This window comes from Taudactylus pleione, unplaced genomic scaffold, assembly GCF_031769625.1.
Source record: "Taudactylus pleione unplaced genomic scaffold, aTauple2 ptg000122l, whole genome shotgun sequence".
Lineage (NCBI taxonomy): Eukaryota > Metazoa > Chordata > Amphibia > Anura > Myobatrachidae > Taudactylus > Taudactylus pleione.
The window spans coordinates 7,036,536-7,051,493 of NW_028284524.1; the positions used below are offsets into that span (position 1 = coordinate 7,036,536).

The following is a 14,958-nucleotide window of genomic DNA, read 5'->3' on the forward strand; positions in this document are numbered from 1 at the left end:
AAGCAGTGTTGGACTCCATCTATAAGGCAGGTTTGACAGCCAACACAAAAAAGTGTTGTCTAGGCATGGAGGAAGTAAAATATCTGGGATACACCATTGGCAGAGGCCTGATAAAGCCTCAGCTCAATAAAGTTGATGCCATACAAAACTGGCCACGGCCTCTGAATAAGAAGCAGGTGAGAGGCTTCTTGGGAATTACGGGGGTACTACAGGAGGTTTATACCCAACTTTGCCACCATGGCAGTCCCACTGACTGACCTGACCAAAGGCAAACAAAAAGTCATGGTAGAATGGAGTCCTGAGGCAGAGAAAGCTTTTCAGGAGTTGAAAGTAGCATTGTGTTCCCAACCAGTCCTGATGACTCCTAATTTTGAAAGGGAATTCATAGTACAAACCGATGCATCAGAAGTAGGTATAGGAGCGGTCCTGTCCCAGAACAAGGAGGGTGAGGAACACCCTATTTTCTATCTAAGTAGAAAGTTGAATGTACATGAGAGAAACTATGCCACAGTGGAGAAGGAGGAATTGGCCATAAAGTGGGCATTAGAGGCTCTCAGGTACTACTTGGTTGGAAGAAAGTTCAAATTGATCACTGACCATGCCCCTTTGAAGTGGATGTCCGAAAATAAGGACAGTAATGCGAGAATTACGAGATGGTTCTTGGCGTTTTACATTTTCAGTGGAACACAGGCCAGGAAGAGGGGCTGGCCAATGCTGACGCGTTTTCACGCGTTCATTGTTTGGGGGCTTCAGTTGTTTCCGCCCCACAGGTCGAAACAAAGGGGAGGGATATGTGATAGGATCATTGGTAAAGTGGTCTGTGGCAGGTACATTTGTCCCAGATTCCTGTCTTATGTGTTTTAAACCCCCAGGAGAAAGTCTGCAGTGTAGCAGGCTTGAGTTTCGGCTTTTTGAAAAGCCGGTTTGGGACCTGGGGGTTGTGGGTGAGAGGAGAGGGAGGGCTCCACCCACGGCCACTCCAGGTTTTGGTTCTCGCAGCCTGGTAACAGGCTTGTTAGGGTTTCCACCTGAGAGTGGCCAATATAAGCCTAGTTTGGATAAGGCTGAGTGTCTCACCTGGGAGAGCAGGCAGGGAGTTTGCTCAGAGACACTTGGAAACCTAACTGTGAGTGTTGTGCTGTGCCTTTGTTGCTGGCGAGGGCATTAGGCCCTGCCAGGTTCTGGTAGTGAGGGAACTACCTGTGAAGTTAGTGCCCCGACAGGGCTAGGATTTATATTTATGTTTTCTTTATATTTCTGACATTGTACAATAAAGACTGGCGCCGACCAGCTTGTACTTGCATCCAGACTGGTGTGCTGCTTCCCTGCTGCTGTGTGTGTGTGTAAGGAAGGAGTCCTCTACCCAGGAGAGGGACCCCCTAACCTAACTGTGTCACACCCCTATAACATTATGTCCCACAATAAAGGCCCCCCACAGCCTCCTACCTTTCTGTGTTGCTCCAGCAGCCTTTCAACTACCCCTATTGGGCAATCAGCAGCAGCCTCTGACCGGGCCCGGCAGGTATCCATAGAAAGAAAGCACATAGCGCCGCCATCATTTAGAATCTGGCACTGTCCGCTAGCCAATTGGAGCTCATGGACAGCAGCAAATTAGGAGCCGCCACTGCAGCCGTCCTGATTGGCTGCCGGTCTGCGAGCTCCAATTGGCTCGCAGACAGCGCCAGATTCAAAATGACAATGGCGCTGTGCTACTGTCTCACCATGTATGCCTGCTGGTGCGTCAGCTGTAATCAGCTGGCAGCTCGGCACCAAATTCCCCTCGGCAGTCACATCTTCAAGCAGGCCGCCAGCGGCACAGCAGGGCTCAGTGCTTGAAGGAGGTGCTGGTATATCATATCGTTGTATACAGACACACTTTGAACACTGCAGTATATATCAAAATCTGTGTGCAACTCAGCTGACCTATACCTGAAATAACTGAAAGGTTTATATTTATCTAAATGTGTATGCCATGCTCTCACTACTCTGCAACATGGCCATGCCCCCTCCAAAAAATATTTGTCTTCCTCAGTAACGCTGCAAAGGGGCACAATGTCCTCATCAGCAGCTGACCCAGGCCCCTGCTGGGCTCTTCCAACAAACCCAGGCCCGTTAAATAGTACGATCCCCCCCACCCCGTCTCACGGCACCCCTGGTGATGTCACAGCAGCTCAGATTTCTGCCCTGTAGGTCCCAAGAGGAAATCCAAGATACACAACATCTGTTTGCAGTTGCACAAATCCAACACAAATACTTTATTCACATCAAGATACAAAATTAAAGTCTATTATATTTCTCTAGAAATGATTCTCTTTTTGGCGATGACAAATGTATGTATAATACGGTATGAAAAAGAAAAGAAAACAAGGGATGTAAGGCCGGCAATAAACTGGCTACCTCGTCCCAAACGTGCGTCCCCCCAAGAATCCCCAGTAGAGAATGCAGCATATTAAGAAACAGAGAAGAGAAAACTAGACAAAATAACATGATCAATGGGAAGGACAAGATTTATGACCAATCAATAACGTCACAACCTATAATCAGACAACTCAGGTTCCCGTCTCGTACTTCTCCCTTATCACACAATTTTGTTTGAACAGACTCATTCAATGTAAATGCACTGTTATGGGGAATCTACTGATGAGTATTACATATTTTTAAGAAAAGATACCCTGAAGGCAGGGGATGGGTCTAAGAATATATTTCAAAGACATTTACAATATGAGATCGCAGTATCAAAGTTACGCAGTATAATTCATCTATGCACTATTGAAAGATCAATGGGTTGAAGTGTGTTCAGGTTGTATGTCTTCAATTCTGCTGAGTGGTCCCTATAAAAGTGTATTTAAAGGATTTTCTTGCATGCACTACTAAGATCCATGGAAGACGTCACTTCGTGTAATATACATAATTGTGATCTGCAGGTCTCCTGACTATTGCAGATATAACTGCCCCTCTTCAATTTATATTATTTTGTAGATATTATAAATATACAGTACGGGAAATTAAGTGCTGTTGAAATCGCAATAAAATAGTGGATTAATGCAATAGAACACAGGAAATATCATGAGCTATAGGAAGTTGTTATTATTTTGCTGGAACTGAGATATAATTGTCATGTAGGGATTTAAATTTTGGAGATCGCTGGGGACTGGGAACCTGTTTGCTGCTGGAGAAACATGAACCGACATGACTAGATAACAGTGAGGTACTTTCAGCCAGGAGTAAAGCATGGAGGACGAGGTAGCAACTTTTGGGATAGAAATCAGGCAGTACTGGGGTAAAAGCTTGGAAAGGCAAATAGGCGTTAGGGGCATGGAAGGGCAGCCTGGACTCCCTGGCACGATGAGCAGGGAGAACACTAAAAGAGTATTCGAGGACAGGTGGAGCTGCCATCTCTGTAAGGCAGGCGCGACATCACAACACCGAGCGAGGCAGCTTAGTCACCGCTCTCATTGCGGCAAAGCCTTAAGAATTGCATTGACTTCCTCAGCCACTGCCGTAAGGGCGAACTCAAACTGATCCTGTGTGAGAAAAGCACATGAGATATTACTGGAAAAAATACCAGAACTATTAACACTCTGTCAAAACATTATATAAAAATAAAATACAATTAATGTAGCTATTTATTATATATTTAGTATTATATCCTCATGCTGCTCCTTTTTAATATATTGCTGAATGTGGAACAGTTTTGGTCTCACGCAAATCAAAAAACATTTATAGACAACAATAGCAACGGTGCCACTTGCAGATTATTTGTAAAAGTAAGTGCTTTCTAATAATTCTCAGAAAACAAATACAAAAAAACACATTTGAAGTCTATATATTCCAGATAGACAGACTTTCTACAATGTCTCTCTAGAACTGAACACACATAGTAAGATGAGATAAGGACCATACCTTGGTGCGTACCATCCCCATCCTCTGGTCTCGGACATGTTCTAGCGAGGCAGCTATATCAATCTCCTTGACACCTGCACACAGGAAAGTTTTATACATACATATGAAACCCATAGGGGCTGATTCTGTGATGGACGGATCTCTTTGTGCGGACACAGATAGCATATACAGCGCATGCGCCAAAGTGAATGTATACATTTTTGCGTATCTCCATCCGATTCTGAGTCAGACGGATCTTAGAAGGTTCTGGAAATTGTTCTCTCACCTTTAGCCATACGATTCAGGACCATGTCTATGAGTATATAGGTTCCTGTCCTGCCAGCCCCATCACTGAAAGAAAAGATTGAGGCCCTCATTACTAATGGGTAAAATGCTACGGATTATACATTAAAGGGGGTTATGACAGCAGCATTCCTGCATTGTGTGCACTGGGTTGTAGTATAGTAGGGCAGTGTATCTGCAGTGTGTGCACAGTGCTAGAGATGATCAGTCTAATTATATATGTACACTGGGTAGTAGTATAGTAGGGCAGTGTATCTGCAGTGTATGCACAGTGCTAGAGATGATCAGTCTAATTATATTTGTACACTGGGTTGTAGTATAGTAGGGCAGTGTATGCACAGTTCTAGAGATGATCAGTCTAATTATATATGTGTACACTGGGTTGTAGTATAGTAGGGTAGTGTACCTGCAGTGTATGCACAGTGCTAGAGATGATCAGTCTAATTATATGTATGCACTGGGATGTACTATAGCAGGGCAGTGTACCTGCAGTGTATGCACAGTGCTAGAGATGATCAGTCTAATTATATATGTGCACTGGGCTGTAGTATAGTAGGGCAGTGTATGCACAGTGCTAGAGATGATCAGTCTAATTATATGTTGTAGTATAGTAGGGCAGTGTACCTGCAGTGTATGCACAGTGCTAGAGATGATCAGTTTACTTTAATTATGTGTGCACAGTGGGTTGTAGTATAGTAGGGCAGTGTACCTGCAGTGTATGCACAGTGCTAGAGATGATCAGTCTAATTATATATGTACACTGGGTAGTAGTATAGTAGGGCAGTGTACCTGCAGTGTATGCACAGTGCTAGAGATGATCAGTCTAATTATATATGTACACTGGGTTGTAGTATAGTAGGGCAGTGTACCTGCAGTGTATGCACAGTACTAGAGATGATCAGTCTAATTATATGTGTGCACTGGGTTGTAGTATAGTAGGGCAGTGTACCTGCAGTGTATGCACAGTGCTAGAGATGATCAGTATAATTTTGTATGTGTGCACTGGGTTGTAGTAAAGTAGGGCAGTGTACCTGCAGTGTAGTGCTAGAGATGATTAGTCTAAGGGGTAAATTTACTAAGATGGGAGTTCTATTTAAGAAGTGATGTTGCCCATAGCAATCAATCAGATTACAGGTATTATCTTCTACAAGGTGCTAGATAAATGAGAAGTAGAATCTGATTGGTTGCTATGGGTAACATTATTTCTTAAATAGAACTCCCATCTTAGTAAATTTACCCCTTATTACAGGGCTTGACAAATCCCGGTCGCCATGGCGACCAAGTTTTCAGACCTGGCGACTGGATTTTGCAAAGCCGTGCTGGGATCAAGTGGCTGATCCCAGCATCGGCACAGCTGCAGGGCCAGGCAAAGGAGATGTGTCCCTGCAGGCTGGGATGCTGTTTCTGCTCTCAGCACCGGATAAGCAGAAGCGGCTGGTATCTGGTGAAGGGACCACCTGGTCCCTTCCACCAGCGCCAGCGGTAAAGTGGTGGCGGACAGGACTTGGCTCCGGGTGCAGGCTTCCTGTAGCACGTCACCCGGCAGCCTTGATACAGCGGTGGGTGTTTGGCTCTGGCAGTCCAGCAGCCAATAGGAGGCAGACGCGACGAGCCAATCACGGCTCACTGCGTCATAGCGCTGCCCACTCGCGGCGTCTTGTATTAGACGCCGCTGAGCAGGAAAGAGCAGTTCGGAGGCGGAGGGGGAGGAGACAAGACATCCCGAAGAAGAGAGAAGCGATCCGACGGCCGCAGAAGAGGCCAGAAGATGCTGTGAGCAAAAGAGAAGGCGCTGGCTGAAAGAAGAAAAGAGGCGGCGCCGCTGGCCAGGGTGGGCCAACGGCAGAAGAATGCAGCTGAGGACCGGAGAGGACTGCGGGGGTAGAAAGTGCAAGAGCTAACTAAGCTCCCCCCACAGCCTCTTCCACCGTAGCAGGTAGGCCCTCTGTGAGGCCTACTATTAACCCCTCCCTAGACCACCAGGGTTGTCGGGCAATAGACCCATGGGGTAAATCAGGCAAAAGGCCTGTGTGCATATAGGCGGGCACAAGGCCCAGGCTACATAGGGGGCATTAGGCCCAATATAAGGTATCTGCCCCCAAAATAGGTGTGAGTGACCTGGGCATTAGGTCCAGGTCACTAAAAGGCAAATAGGTGGGTTACCCCAAGCATGTGGGGTAGTGTAAAAGGTTTTGGTTTGGGGCGATGGTCCGGCTCCTATATTGTTAAGTTGGCTACCAGATTTTAGAAATATTTGTCGAGCCGTGAATTATATGTGTACACTGGGTTGTAGTATAGTAGGGCTGTGTACCTGCAGTGTATGCACAGTGCTAGAGATGATCAGTCTAATTATATGTGTGCACTGGGATGTACTATAGTAGGGCAGTGTATCTGCAGTGTATGCACAGTGCTAGAGATGATCAGTCTAATTATATGTGTGCACTGGGATGTACTATAGTAGGGCAGTGTACCTGCAGTGTATGCCAAGTGCTAGAGATGATCAGTCTAATTATATATGTGCACTGGGTTATAGTATAGTAGGGCAGTGTACCTGCAGTGTATGCCAAGTGTTAGAGATGATCAGTCTAATTATATATGTGCACTGGGTTATAGTATAGTAGGGCAGTGTACCTGCAGTGTATGCACAGTGCTAGAGATGATCAGTCTAATTATATATGTACACTGGGTTGTACTATAGTAGGGCAGTGTATCTGCAGTGTATGCACAATGCTAGAGATGATCAGTCTAATTATATATGTACACTGGGTTGTACTATAGTAGGGCAGTGTATCTGCAGTGTATGCACAGTGCTAGAGATGATCAGTCTAATTATATGTGTGCATTGGGTAGTAGTATAGTAGGGCAGTGTACCTGCAGTGTATGCACAGTGCTAGAGATGATCAGTCTAATTATATGTGTGCACTGGGATGTACTATAGTAGGGCAGTGTACCTGCAGTGTATGCCAAGTGCTAGAGATGTTCAGTCTAATTATATATGTGTACTGGGTTATAGTATAGTAGGGCAGTGTACCTGCAGTGTATGCCAAGTGCTAGAGATGATCAGTCTAATTATATATGTGCACTGGGTTATAGTATAGTAGGGCAGTGTACCTGCAGTGTATGCACAGTGCTAGAGGGGATGAGCCTAGTAATATATGCACAGGGTTAAAGTATAGTAGGGCAGTGTACCTGCAGTGTATGCACAGTGATAGAGATGATAATTATATATGTACACTGGGTAGTAGTATAGTAGGGCAGTGTACCTGCAGTGTATGCACAGTGCTAGAGATGATCAGTCTAATTATATATGTGTACACTGGGTTGTAGTATAGTAGGGCAGTGTACCTGCAGTGTATGCACAGTGATAGAGATGATAATTATATATGTACACTGGGTAGTAGTATAGTAGGGCAGTGTACCTGCAGTGTATGCACAGTACTAGAGATGATCAGTCTAATTATATATGTACACTGGGTTGTAGTATAGTAGGGCAGTGTATGCACAGTGATAGAGATGATAATTATATATGTGCACTGGGTTGTAGTATAGTAGGGCAGTGTACCTGCAGTGTATGCACAGTGCTAGAGATGGTCAGTCTAATTATATGTGTGCACTGGGATGTACTATAGTAGGGCAGTGTATCTGCAGTGTATGCCAAGTGCTAGAGATGATCAGTCTAATTATATATGTGCACTGGGTTATAGTATAGTAGGGCAGTGTACCTGCAGTGTATGCCAAGTGCTAGAGATGATCAGTCTAATTATATATGTGCACTGGGTTATAGTATAGTAGGGCAGTGTACCTGCAGTGTATGCACAGTGCTAGAGGGGATGAGCCTAGTAATATATGCACAGGGTTAAAGTATAGTAGGGCAGTGTACCTGCAGTGTATGCACAGTAATAGAGATGATAATTATATATGTACACTGGGTTATAGTATAGTAGGGCAGTGTACCTGCAGTGTATGCACAGTGCTAGAGGGGATGAGCCTAGTAATATATGCACAGGGTTAAAGTATAGTAGGGCAGTGTACCTGCAGTGTATGCACAGTGATAGAGATGATAATTATATATGTACACTGGGTAGTAGTATAGTAGGGCAGTGTACCTGCAGTGTATGCACAGTACTAGAGATGACCAGTCTAATTATATATGTACACTGGGTTGTAGTATAGTAGGGCAGTGTATGCACAGTGATAGAGATGATAATTATATATGTACACTGGGTTGTAGTATAGTAGGGCAGTGTACCTGCAGTGTATGCACAGTGCTAGAGGGGATTAGCCTAGAGGGGGATCCCGCCGTAGGGATAATGACAGGCGTCGGGATTTCAACGCCTGTCATTAGTCACCTGTCGGGATTAGACAGTCGGGAAGCCGGCAGTCGGCATTGCAACCATCGGCTTCCTGACTGCATCCCCTAGAGATACAGTGCCTTGCAAAAGTATTCAACCCCCCCCCCTTGGCTTTTTACCTTTTTTGTTACATTACAACCTGTAATTTATTTTTTTTAATCTGAATTTTATGTGATGGATCTGCACAAAATAGTCTAATTTGGTGAAGTGAAATTATATTAAAAATATATATAAAAAAGAATCTTTATAATTCAAATTCGGAAAATTGGCATGTGCATATGTAATCACCCCCTTTGCTATGAAGCCCCTCAAAAGTTCTGGTGCAACCAATTACCTTCAGAAGTCACATAATTAGTGAAATGAAGTCCACCTGTGTGAAATCTAAGTGTCACATGATTTGTCAGTATAAACACACCTTTTCTGAAAGGCCCCAGAGGCTGCAACACCACTAATACCTCTTTTCCACCAAAAACCCAGGTCCAACCTGGGTTTTTGGACATGGTTCCAACCCTGGTCAGACCCAGGTCAGACCCATTTACACTGCACCTTCAATCTGGGTTACTCCCAGGTCAGCCCTGTTCACACTGAACTCAGGTCTGCCCTGCTAAATCTGTGAGGTCATAAAAAGTGGGAGGTGAATGCTCCACAACCACCAATCAGCTAATTTTAGGCATGACCCAGGTCAGATAACCCGGGTTGCACCGTTTACACTGCACCATTCAGTGGCAAACGGAGGATTTCCAGAGGGGGGTTTCCAAATGCTTAATTTTAGAGCGAGTGTGGCCTGTCAATGAAGAGGGCAGAATTAGTACTTAACCAGCTTTAAAGCGTCATACAAAGTGTATTGTGTGTATTAATTCCAGCATATACAGGACCAGTGATCACAGTAAGCCATTAAATGCACCAGTAGGCCATCCTGCCTGAGCTTAACGTATTTATTTTAGATGTGGGCACCATTACAGACTATTGGAGCAAGTCCAGGAGCCTGGAGGAGCAGCAGAAGAACCTAGCACTGCCCTGGACATATATGTACATATTGGGCTCTATAGCAGTACATCTCTAACAGTGCATGTTTTCCAGATCTTCTAGTTGGTGCACAGGTTATTTATTACTGGCTGATACATGTTAAAAGATCCACAGGTGGTGCTAATTATTTCATTTGTGAAACTAAGAAGAAGAACATGCAGCACTAGTAACAATCTATTATATTACTATTTCTATTGTGGTCATGGTGTGGGCTGGGAAGGGAGGTTTCCAGGCAGACGGAACCCCCCCCTGCGTTTGCCTATGCCATTACCTGGGTCCATCCTGGGTCCAACCCTGGTAGCTACCTGGGTGGGATTGCTGGGTCACTTGACCTGGGTTATTTTTCAGGGACCCTTTTACACTGAGCTGCAACCCGGGTAGACTCAGCAAAAACCCAGGTTTTTGCTCTGGTGTAAAAGGAGTATAAGCAAGAGGCATCACACCATGAAGACCAAGGAGCTCTCCAAACAAGTCAGGGACAAAGTTGTTGAGAAGTACAATTCTGTGTTAGGTTATAAAAAAATATCCAAATCTTTGATGATCCCCCGGAGCACCATCAAATCCATCATCATGAAATGGAAAGAACATGGTACCACAACAAACCTGCCAAGAGAGGGCTGCCCACCAAAACTTACAGATCGGGCAAGGAGGGCATTAATCAGAGAGGCAGCACAGAGACCAAAGGTAACCCTGAAGGAGCTGCAGAGTTCCACAGCAGAGACTGGTGTATCTATGCATGTGACCACAATACGCCGTACACTCCATAGAGCTGGGCTTTATGGAAGAGTGGCCAGAAAAAAGCCATTACTTAGTGATAAAAATAAGAAGACACGATTTGAGTTTGCCAAATGGCATGTGGGTGACTCCTCAAATGTATGGAGGAAGGTGCTCTGGTCAGATGAGACTAAATTTAACTTTTCGGCCACCAAAGAAAAGCTATGTCTGGCGCAAACCCAACACATCCCATCACCCCAAGAACACCATCCCCACAGTGAAACATGGTGGTGACAGCATCATGCTGTGGGGATGTTTTTCAGCAGCATGGACTGGGAAACTGATTCGAGTCGAGGGAAAGATGGTTGGTGCTAAATACAAGGATATTCTTGAGCAAAACCTGTCTCAGTCTGCCTGTGATTTGAGACTGGGACGGAGATTCACCTTCCAGCAGGACAATGACCCGAAGCATACTGCTAAAGCAACACTCGAGTGGTTTAAGGGGAAACATTTAAATGTGTTGGAATGGCCTAGTCAAAGCCCAGATTTAATCCAATTGAGAACCTGTGGTCAGACCTGAAGATTGCTGCTCACAAGCGGAAACCATCCAATATGAAGGAGCTGGAGCAGTTTTGCCTTGAGGAATGGGCAAAAATCCCAGGGGCAAGATGTGGCAAGCTCATAGAGACTTATCCAAAGTGACTTGCAGCTGTAATTGCCGCAAAAAGGTGGATCGACAAAGTACTGACTTTAGGGGGGTGAATAGTTATGCACGCTGAAGTTTTCTGTTATGTTGTCCTAAATGTTGTTTGATTCACAATATGAGAAAAAAAAACACAACTTCACAGTTGTAGGCATGTTCTGTGAATGAAATGATGCACACCTTCACACAATCCATTTTAATTCCAGGTTGTGAGGAAACAAAACATGAAAAATGCAAGGGGGTGAATACTTTTGCAAGGCACTGTATGTGCACGGGCTATAGTATAGCAGAGCAGTGTACCTGCAGTGTATGCGCAATGCTAAAGGGGATCAGCCTAGTAATATATGCACAGGGCTATAGTATAGCAGAGCAGTGTACCTGCAGTGTATGCGCAATGCTAAAGGGGATCAGCCTAGTAATATATGCACAGGGCTATAGTATAGCAAAGCAGTGTACCTGCAGTGTATGCACAATGCTAAAGGGGATCAGCCTAGTAATATATGCACAGGGCTATAGTATAGCAGAGCAGTGTACCTGCAGTGTATACACAATGCTAAAGGGGATCAGCCTAGTAATATATGCACAGGGCTATAGTATAGCAGAGCAGTGTACCTGCAGTGTATGCGCAATGCTAAAGGGGATCAGTCTAGTAATATATGCACAGGGCTATAGTATAGCAGAGCAGTGTACCTGCAGTGTATGCGCAATGCTAAAGGGGATCAGCCTAGTAATATATGCACAGGGCTATAGTATAGCAGAGCAGTGTACCTTCTAGGTATGAATTTAGTTGCCATAGAAGACATACTACACTCCCTACAGGCAATATATTTACCTGCAGTGTACGATAATGGGACAGGATCGGCCTCGGAAAGACTTGTTCACCTTCCTGGAAAGAAAAGAGCAGATGACATCACAGAGATCGCTTTCAGTTCTATTTGTTTGACAAATGTTAGGTGCCTGAAAAGCTTAGGTTCAGCTAAGGTACAGAGAAAACTGGAACCAAGTTCACACATACAAAATGGCATTTAGAAATGTACCGGACCCAATGCAACCTCTGGAGAGAACATTTTATCCCCAAGTCTGTTGGCAGGATATGCACAAATGCTGGGTGTATGAATGTGCCACTGACTAGCAGCCATATAACAGATTTCATTTTCTAAGACAAGATAATTAAATGATATCAGAAGGTGGCATCTAGGCCCTAGATGCCACCTTCTAGGGTTTAAGGGCATCCACATTACAGGAGGTTGTCCTATAATGCTTGTGACTTTTTACCACTCAGACATATTTCATATGGGTACTAGACAAACACCCATGTAATATACATATTCAAACACACCAAAATAGCAAATGCAATAAGTCCCAATGTCCCCCAATCAGAATTTAAGACCTCAGTGAAACCAGACTGAACAGTGAACGGTGTTATTACTAATACGAGGGTGGTTTAAAAACAATGTAACAAGACCTCTGACGTATGTAATGTTCTCTATTACATCTAATCTCCTGCCAGGCCTGAGCGCCTCATATCAGTCATACTGTCCCAACATTAGTTGTAAGATGGCGGGACTGGCGGAAACATGGTCAAACATTGAGGTGCGTAGTGGTCAGTGGCGGCTCTAGACATGGGGCTGCAGCACAGTCCAAAGTTCAAATAGGGGAGCCACAGCCACACCAACTACCCTTCCAAACATTGGCAAACATCACCGGCCGGGACTCACTGGCAGTTGGTGTGGCTCCTCTATTTGAAATTTGGACTGCGCTGCGGCCTCACCTCTAGTGCCGCCACTGGTAGTGCGACCAGATTTCTGCGTTTAAAGGGCACATCAGCTGCTGAAATTCATCACCAACTTGTCGAGGTATACGGTGATCACGTCATGTCACGGAAACAGGTTTGGGTTTGGACAGAGCCGCTCTACAGGATTTTGTATAATAATAAATGTGTATTTTATTTATAAGAAGCCTTGTTGAAATATTTTTATTTTCAGTCGAGTGATAATATTATATAGATAATCTCTATTGAATTCTCCCCTCAAGCGCTATCCTCTTTTTTGTAGTTTTTGTGTATACCCATATTTTTTAATACTTACTTGCATACTTACTTTTAAGACCCGCTGTAGGATGCACAAAACACCTGGAAAATGGCCGCTACATCCATTTTACCGGCGTTTTGCGCATGCGTAGTAGGGAAATCGCTCTACTGTGCACATGCAGTAGACTCTGGGCACAGACTAGTGCCCAGAGTTTACTGCTGCGGTGACGCGGTCTGCCACCAGGGAAAGAGGACAAGGAATACTCTTAATATACCTCTGAATATACTGTACGTATACAGATGTAATCAGCCTGATCTTTGCCACGATGTGCTCGCATCACGGCAAAGCGCAGCAATCCCCAGGCTGCGATTACCCCATTGAAGTTTATAGACACGTGCGCGCTTGTCGGGCCATCCATGCCACGATCCGCTCGCATCGCAGGATAGATGAGCGTGGCTACATCTGTATGTATGAAATTTATGCAATGAGAGGTCTTGTTACCTTACTTATTGAACCACCCTCGTATTATACTACTGGACTCTGGGTCTCATTCAGACCACCTCGCGAGGGCAGGACGCTCTCAAGCGGGTCGATGGTACCCAAATGCGCATGCGCACGACGGAGGTAGCTCCGTCGTGCGCATGTGCGAGACCCGGATAGCGACAGCCAAGCTGTCGCTCCGGGTCTCACACCAAAGGGGGCGTGCTGTCGATGGTGATTGACAGCACGCCCCATTTGGTGGGCGTGCCGGGGGCGTGGCTGCCAGACGGAGGCCTACCGTCTGGGGCCGGCCCCACTGACATCACTAGTGATGTCAGTGGAAGTAATTTTGGCTCTGATAGAGCCAAAATCACTCCAGGGCTTGCGGCAGCGAGACCCTACCGCAGGGTCTCGTCGCAAGCCTGATGGTCGCGATGGTCTATATAGATATATAACGACATGATCATACTGCAATTTAATTAACTATGTTCTAGGATTCTGTTTAGGTCTTGACCATCGCGACCATCATCATGGACGCTCGCATAAGCTGTGGGTGGTAACCCACAGCTATGCGAGCTTCCTAAAGGCCGCTCCAAATTTAAATAGGACGGCCCTGATTCAGAGCGAGCGCTCTGGTCAGAGCGTCCGGCTCTGAATCAGGGCCTCTGTGCCTCCTAATCATTATAAATGATCTGAGCCTACTTGCCCTATATAGATATATAAAGACATGATCATACTGCAATTTAATTAACTAGGTTTAGGATTCTGCAGCTAGTGTAGTCATTTCAGTATCAATAAATAATCCTGAATGTGAGAGTGTATCTGAATAAATAACGTATAACCTGCTATGTAATGTGATTGAGCTGTGCTGCTGTATATTCATAATATATAATTAATGTAGATGAAGTGTCTTATTACAGACAGTAGTCTTGGTTTTGAGTATTTTCTGCCTGTAGTTTCAGCAGTAGGGAACAGTAAGCAGTGTGAACTGGAAAACAGTTATTGGTAGACACAAAGCGATACTTTACGTAGGAGATTGGCAATGTAAGCAACAGAATTACATAGAGAGTAAGAAAATAATCATTCTACAGTACCTGTATTTAGTTGTAGCTTCCTAAGATCATAGCTCTATGAAGATGTTAAAAGCTTCCAGACTCACCCATATGAATCACTTTATGGAAATCATCCTAATACATTCATGTCCCTATGTAGTATTAGACTCCCTAGCGCCACCTTCCTGTAGTGAGATGAGAGGACAACGCACAGTTCTTGCTGGCGGATGAGTACCTCACCTGCTCATGATCACTTTTGTGACTATGCAACTGAGACCAAAATTACAAGCTGCAAATCACAAAAATGACAAGGGCAGACATGAGCTCAGAGAGGAGGGTTTAGGAGGAAAGTTCACAGGTCAAGCACAAGGAATTTAGACCTGACCCCAATGTCTAGAAACTGTGAACTTGGCAGG

At 44.8% G+C, this 14,958-nt stretch overlaps 1 protein-coding gene across 1 annotated transcript in view; it reads right to left on the bottom strand.

The window, feature by feature from the left end:
• Window positions 1–2,224: 2,224 nt before the first annotated feature.
• Window positions 2,225–14,958, bottom strand: part of PTPRN (protein tyrosine phosphatase receptor type N) — a 157,695-nt gene continuing 144,961 nt past the window's right edge. Inside the window, exons 20-23 of the mRNA XM_088472322.1 lie at window positions 11,813–11,866; window positions 4,169–4,233; window positions 3,904–3,977; window positions 2,225–3,524 (exon numbers count right to left, since the gene is read on the bottom strand). Of these exons, the coding sequence (XP_088328448.1) occupies window positions 3,453–3,524; window positions 3,904–3,977; window positions 4,169–4,233; window positions 11,813–11,866 (265 nt within the window). The 3' untranslated portion in view covers window positions 2,225–3,452. The remainder of the gene's footprint in view (window positions 3,525–3,903; window positions 3,978–4,168; window positions 4,234–11,812; window positions 11,867–14,958) is intronic.